The sequence below is a fragment of the Chinchilla lanigera genome, unplaced genomic scaffold, assembly GCF_000276665.1.
Source record: "Chinchilla lanigera isolate Chin_1 unplaced genomic scaffold, ChiLan1.0 scaffold00054, whole genome shotgun sequence".
NCBI lineage: Eukaryota > Metazoa > Chordata > Mammalia > Rodentia > Chinchillidae > Chinchilla > Chinchilla lanigera.
This window is the reverse complement of record NW_004955455.1, coordinates 3613092-3619868: the sequence shown is the minus strand read 5'-3', so window position 1 is coordinate 3619868 and position 6777 is coordinate 3613092. Positions and strand designations below refer to the sequence as shown.

Genomic DNA, 6777 nt, shown 5'->3' with positions numbered 1-6777 from the left:
GTCTTTTTGAGACAGGGTCTCCCTGTGAGTTCAGGCTGGCCTTGAGTTTACTTTGTAGCCCAGGTTGGTCTCGAACTCGCAAGGATCCTCCTGCCTCAGCCTCCCGAGTGCTGGGATTACAGGCGTGCGCCACCACTCCCAGCAAGGGTTTGGGTCTAGGAGAATGAAAGGAGGCTCGCTCAAACCCCAACCTTGCACCTCCAGGAGCCGCCGGACCCAAAGGACTGGAGCTTGCAGGATACCGACGCCTTCGTGCTAGTCTACGACATCTGCAGCCCGGACAGTTTTGATTACGTGAAGGCCTTGAGGCAGCGCATAGCGGAGACCAGGTGGGGGCGCGTCAGGTGGTGATGGTGGGGAATTGAAGGTGGTCTGGGCGGGCCTTTGCCGGATAGGAGCGAGTAGATTCTCCCTCTGTCGTGGGCGGGTTTTGGATCAGGCCTTTCTTTGTTCATGGGAAGGTCTCCAATTGTGTGAAATCTTTGGCCCACGAGGGTAGCGGCTGATATTTACTCGGGGGAGGAGTTGTGTCTGGCTGTAGGAAATGCACCTGTGTGCACATTCATGGGGGAAGGATTCTCCGGCCCTCGGGTCCGGGTCCCCAGCACCTGTCTCTCACCCTACCGGGCCCCCAGGCCGGCGGGCGCACCCGAGGCTCCTATCCTCGTGGTAGGCAACAAGCGAGACCGGCAGCGGCTGCGCTTCGGACCTCGGCGAGCACTGGCCACCCTGGTGCGCAGGGGCTGGCGCTGTGGCTACCTCGAGTGCTCGGCCAAGTACAACTGGCACGTGCTTCGTCTCTTCCGCGAGCTTCTGCGCTGCGCTCTGGTGCGCGCACGCCCTGCGCACCCGGCCTTGCGCCTGCAGGGGGCGCTGCACCCAGCGCGCTGCAGCCTCATGTGACCGGATTGGACGAGACTGCTGAGCTTCACCCGGATTGGTCAAACCAATTCCTCCCTCACTGAATAAGGACCGCTTCCACCCAGTCTCCTGGGCGACAGGCCTCTCTTTGAACTTCACTGAACATAACCCAGCCCCACCCCCCAATGGACAAAAGAGAACACCATTCTGGGACCTCATTAGGTCACAGTCCCACTGGATGGAAGGGGCTTGGCTATGAATCCAATTGGAAGCACTCAGACTGCCTCTGGCACTTCACTGGACACACACTCTAAGCCACGCTTCTTGCGAGGTAATAAACAACTTAAGTGCACTTGGGATTTCTGTTCTGGGATGGGCAGGACAGCCTTAACCGACAGCCTTAACCCTAAGGGTCAGCGCTGCCAGACTTGGGCCCCGGTAGTTAATAACTCCAGAAGCCCAACTTGTAGTGGGATGGTAAAAAGAGTATGTAACGGACCCTAGGCCTAGTCCCCAAGAAACAGACAGGTGGCTGGAGCAAAACTTTACTGTCAGAGGCTTTGCTGGACCACAGGTCCTCAGGACACCGGGCTTGTCCGGCCTCCTCTAAGGCATTCAATAATATTAGTAATTAAATAGCAATGCTCGTTCCCCAACCGGAATGTACAACAGAGGTCCCATTGTGCCATGTGGTCCCGAGGGGTCTGGTCCCATGAGGTCTGGTTCTCCAGAGTGGAGGGTGCTCCCTGATGCAGAGGGTAGGTTAAGGCCACAAAGGAAAGGGGATCTGGCAACAGCTAGGCTGGTCCGTCACATTCAGGAATCTGGCTTTGCCCTTGAGGTGACCGAGTGCAGAGCATGCCAGGCCCCGAGCTGTGTGGGTTCAGATGGGCGGCGGGGGCCTCGCGGTGTGGGGATGCGTGAGGGTTTACCATCTGGTTGTGTGTCCATCCGACCCCGTGCCCAGGTCTGTCGGGGTTCTGGGCCAGTCAGAGTGTTCCCAGGTGCATCTAGTGACACCCCCATGCCGAGACAGGGGCTGCCTTCATCGGAAGAGCTGGACAGGGCCTGGCTGCGGGGCCCAGGCAGCCCATTGGCTGTCCGGCCAGAGTCCCCAGGTTGGCCACACTTGCCACCCAGGACGCTGAGGGAAGATGAGGAGGAACTGGAGGAACAGTAGGCTGAGTCAGGAGCTGGAGGATCTGGAGCTCGAGCCAGGTCAGGGGCTGGTCCAGGGGTTTGGCTAGCAGCGGCCTCAAGGGCGCGGGCATTGGCCAGGAACTCTTCTTCCAGGCGACGGAACAGCTGCTGCTCTTGGTGTGGGTCAAGCTGCAGGGGTGTGCGGAACACGCTGGCTGGTGTGGCCCCCAACTCTGGCTCGGGGCTGGAGATCCGGGGAGGCCGCCCTGCTGCAGGGCTGCGGGCTCGGGGAGCCTGGGGGGTGCTCCTGCCCGAGCCCCCACCGCCCCTTCCCCGGGGCATCCACGAGTGTTGCCCGTCTCGGTCCCTTCGCACCAGCAGTACGGCCTGCTCCTCACGGCCCTGGCTGCGGGCCCGCCGGGTGGGGCTGGGGGCAGACAGCTGGGCTCCTCGGCCGCTGTGAGTCGCACGGGGCCGGCCCCGATCCAGCCGGTCTCTGGACTGGCTGCGCGGGGCAGGTGGCCGTCTTGGGGAGGCCGGGGTGCCCGTGGTCAGCCGCCGGCTGGGCCGCTCCCTCCGGGTGCCTGTGTCATCACTGCGGGCACCAAGGGGCCCGCTCTGCGCTGAGGAGGCTGAGGAGTCACTGTCACCGGAGTAGCGGCGGGAGCGGGGAAGAGGGGGCAGCTGATCCCGGGGCCTGGGGCAGGGAACAAGAGCGGGGGGCATCTTTGGAGGCAGAAGGGACAGGGAGAGGACCGGGAGAGCTGGGAGTTCCGGGACGGAGGGCAGTGCTGGTGGGAGTGGCAAGGCGTCCAGTTAACCCTGGGGACTTCCAGGGAGAAGTGAGGCTTGGCCACGCGGGGCCCCGAAGGCAGCAGCACAAACCTGGTACACTGGGCTCTCAGCATTTCCTCCCCAGGCCTCTGGTCTCCCCGGGCGCCGAGAAGGAAGCTGGGGGTTGGACTGGCCGCCGCCCAAGCCCCAGGGCCCGCCCCAGCTGTTGTTGGTTTGGTGGGTTGCCATGGAGATGGGAAGCCAGGCCCACCCCCACCCACAGGAACTTTTCCCAGGGCGTGAGTCACTCTGGAGCACCGGCAGCTCGTCATCTGAGCCAATCTGACTCCACCCCCACCCTCTGGGCGGCTCGCCCCAGTCCTGCACCTCACCTGAGCGGGGTCTCAGACCCCTCCTTTGTGCTTCGTAAACTAATGGGAGTCACTTCCGGCCGAGAGCCCCGGCGCTCACTTCCTGGCACGGGGCTACCAGGGCGGGGGCTGGGGGCAGGCGATACCCGCTGCGGGGAGAAGGTTCTTGCCCTTGGCTGGGACGGGCGGTGGGCTGTGGCAGGACAGGCAGGATGTGAGTGAGGGACAGCGCCAGGGAGAGGGGCCCCTGCCTGTCCACCCAGCCCCGCACTGACCAGTGGAGGAGCAGCGGCAAGGGTCATGCTTGTCCAGGTAGTGCTCCAGCGTGTCCCAGCCGCCACCCACGCGCACCATCACGTGGCTCCTCAGCACCTGTGGGAGCCAATGTGGTCACGTCACAATTGTTTCCCGCGGGCCTGGCAACCCACCCTCTTGGCGGCTGCTGGCTGGGGCAGCCCTTGCCTCTCACCCGCACGAAGATGAGCAGGCTGGAATCTCCCACTCGGTACTTCCCCTCCGAGACCTTGATCATGGGGAACTGGTCTGGGCAGGTGCAGCGGCCCAGGATCTCCCTCACCTGAGGCCAGAAAGGAGACGCTGTTGGTCAGAGGTCAGTCCTTCCTGCTGGGCTTAACAACCCAGTCAGTAGCTCCAGGGTCAGGAGGAAGTAAGTCTTTCCGGGGGGGAAAGGGGGGGTGGGGACGTGGGTGAGGTTCCACGCGGGACCTTTCACTAGCTCCCTTTCCGGCCCCATCTTGTAGCCCCTAAGCCCCGGGGAGCCCTGAAGCTAGTCCTCACGCCCCTTGTCACTCTGGGAGGAGACAGGTCACGGGACAAGGGTGCAGGGGGCTCCGTGGCCCCGGCTGAGCACTGATCTGGGAGGAGTACGTAGGCACAGTGGGACGCACATGTACACACCAGCACTTCACACAGGCCATCTGTCTGGTGAGCAAACTGCACACGTTACCCTGGGCCTGGAGCTGCCAGGCTGGCTCTGTGGGAGGCCCTGCCCGCCTCCTTGCCCACAGCGGCGCCAGAGGAAATGAGCAGGTGGAGCCTTGGGTGACCCAGGCCCAGACCCAGGCTGGGGGTGGGGTGCCTGCCTCTGCCTACAAGCTATCCAGCTGCCCGCCTCCCGGGCAGGCACATCTTAGTCTGATAAGAAAGAAACTTTTGCCTCAGCTTCAGGGGAGGAAGGGACACCTAGGTCCTGGGGCAGTGGGAGGGAGCTGCGGGCCTGGCTTGGCACCTCCGATGCTCCGGGCAGGACTCTTGCAGCTCCGTCAGGGCTTTCTGCTCCCACCAGCAGCAGCAACCGGGCAAAGCTTCCCAGAAGTGTGCCGGAACCTGTGGCGCTCTCAGGCACTCTGAGTGCCTACTGTGTGCCAGGCACCTTGACCAGGCCTTTCACACCCTGTCTTAGCCATGTGCAACACCCTGTGAGCTCAGGGGTTGTGGATGCATCTGTCCAGCACCTGACTGCAGGGAGGACACAGTGGAGATGCCCAAGTGAAGTGGCCCCCTCAGATGGACTGCACAACACTTAGGTGGTATACGTGTGGCACATGAAAGGACAAACGGTGCTGCACACGAGCCAGGATTCTGTCCCAGGACCAGATGGGCTGGCTACGTGACCTCAACCTCTCCTGGCCTACCTGTTTCCTTGGGGCCAGGTATACACTTGGCACTCAACATGTGCATCCTTCCTGTGGTACACCCTCCAGATACTGTACCAGGGTGGGCCGCAGGAGCTTCAGAGGTAAGTTATGGGCACTGGTTCTCTCTCTTTTTTTCTTTTTGGTACTGGAAATTGAACTCAGGACCTTGCGCTTGCCAGGCAGGCGCTTATGCCGCTGAGCTATATCCCCGGCCCCTGGGCACTGGTTCTGCCGCTTGGTCCCGGGGACCAAGTGTTGGGGAAGCAAGCAGGAGCAGGAGCCTCCCAGCGTGAGCATCAGAGGACTCACCAGCTCATCAAGGTTGCGCAGGTCGCTGGGTGTCATTCGGGGTCCGCGGGCAGGAGCCCCCGGCGCAGCGGTGGTTTCTGTGCCCTCCTCCGTGGCACTAGGGACATTGGGAGCTGGGGGTGCAGCATGGAGCTCCTGCTCAATCTCCTGCTCAAACTGCACGAGGCGGGGGGCGAGCAGGCCCAGGCGGGCCCCGCGTCGCGCCACCTCTAGCAGGCACAGCACCACGCTCTTCTCGTTCTTGCGCAGCACGAGGTCCTCGGTCTCAAACATGAGCACCTCGGGCACGCCCAGCTCTGTGCGGCACCAGCCGATGAAGGTGGCTACGTTGTCCCGGGCCATGAAGGAGCCAGGTGCCACGCTGTGTGCCTGGAAGGCCACACCTCGGGTCGGGCGGGCGGCAGCCAAAGCGCGGGCAGCGTCAGTGACAGCGTTGGCATGCTGGCACAGGGCTGTGCCTGTGGCCAGCCCTGTCAGGAAGCCGTCACCACCGCCGGGCAGACCCAGGCCATACAAGGCGTTGAGCCACTCGGCCAGGTCTTCCTTCATGGCCTCCACGTAGGCCTCACTGGAGCGGAACGGCCGCACGCTCTTGGCCGCCGAGCCCGCGATGCCCGCCACGGGGTCCGCCATGCCCGGGGCCAGCCGAGTCACTGTGGGCAAGGACACAGGTCAGGGGTGCCGTGAGGACCCGGCAAAGAGTCCAGGCCACTGGGACCTGCCTGTCACTCAGGCCAAATGCCTGGTTAAGTGCAGTCTGAGACGTCTCTAGGCCTCCGTTTCCTCACCTGTGGATCGTACAGCACCATTACCTGCCTCAAAGGACGCGGCGGGCATAAGTGTGTATACGTGGCTTTGTGCACTTGCTATTTGCCTCTTTCCTGGGGTGGGGCTGGGGGCCGGCTGAAGCCTCCCTTTCAGGCAGGCTGGGGACCATGGGATGGGACTTCGACACAAGCCGAAGACCAAGGCGCCAACCTCTTGGTAGAGCGTATGTGGGCTCAGCTATTTGGTGAGCTCTAATTTCTACTTCACTGATGATGAAATAAAAAGTGTTGTTTACAATAATAGAAAAAAAAAAAAAAAGACCTCGGCCCCAGCTGACAGTAGAGGAACCAGGTCCGGACCTTGGGCAGGGGCTGTGCCCACCCCATCGCCTATGCCAATGGGCCTGCTCCTCCCTCGATCCCCCCTTTTCCAAGGAGAATGCCACTGTAACAACCACATAACCACAGAATTGTAAAGGCAGCGACGGTGGGTAGAACTCGGCAGGCGGTGTCATCCCATTTTACAGGCGAAGAAACTGAGGCGCAGAAAAGGTAGGAGCTCGCTGAAGGTCGCACAGCAATGGGTGGAGGAGTCAGGGTGCTTCAGGCGCGGTGCTGACGGCTGGTTTCGGCCCAGGCCCCGCCTCCCCCCAGAAGCCTTCCCCGTTCCCCAAGCCAGTGCGACGCGACCTCTAGGAGCCTCGGTGGTCCTGACGGCCCGGCCCAGAGAGGGTGCAGGGCCGCCCAAGGTCACACAGCCGGGGCGAAGAGGCCGCGGACGCCGCCTCCAGGCCCCATCCGTGCGCACCCAGCAGGAGCTGCTGGGGGTCTCCGCGCTTACCTGGCTCATCCCGCGGCCGCGGGCAGCATCGCCGCGGCGGAGGCCGGAGCCGGGTC

The 6777-nt window shown here is 62.8% G+C and overlaps 2 protein-coding genes across 3 annotated transcripts in view; one reads left to right on the top strand and one right to left on the bottom strand.

Moving 5' to 3' along the window:
• The window catches only part of Rasl10a (RAS-like, family 10, member A), a 2644-nt gene extending 1431 nt beyond the window's left edge, over window positions 1-1213 (top strand). Inside the window, exons 2-3 of the mRNA XM_005396200.1 lie at window positions 205-329; window positions 636-1213. Coding sequence (XP_005396257.1) covers window positions 205-329; window positions 636-903 — 393 coding nt within the window. The 3' untranslated portion in view covers window positions 904-1213. The remainder of the gene's footprint in view (window positions 1-204; window positions 330-635) is intronic.
• A 179-nt stretch (window positions 1214-1392) lies between these two features.
• Window positions 1393-6777, bottom strand: Gas2l1 (growth arrest-specific 2 like 1; the record flags this gene model as incomplete). Of its 2 annotated transcripts, XM_005396198.2 has the most annotated exon segments (7): window positions 1393-2190; window positions 2377-2698; window positions 3168-3339; window positions 3422-3518; window positions 3616-3723; window positions 5114-5766; window positions 6722-6777. In XM_005396198.2, coding segments are annotated over 7 exon segments (1921 nt in total), but the record flags the coding sequence as incomplete, so codon positions are not given.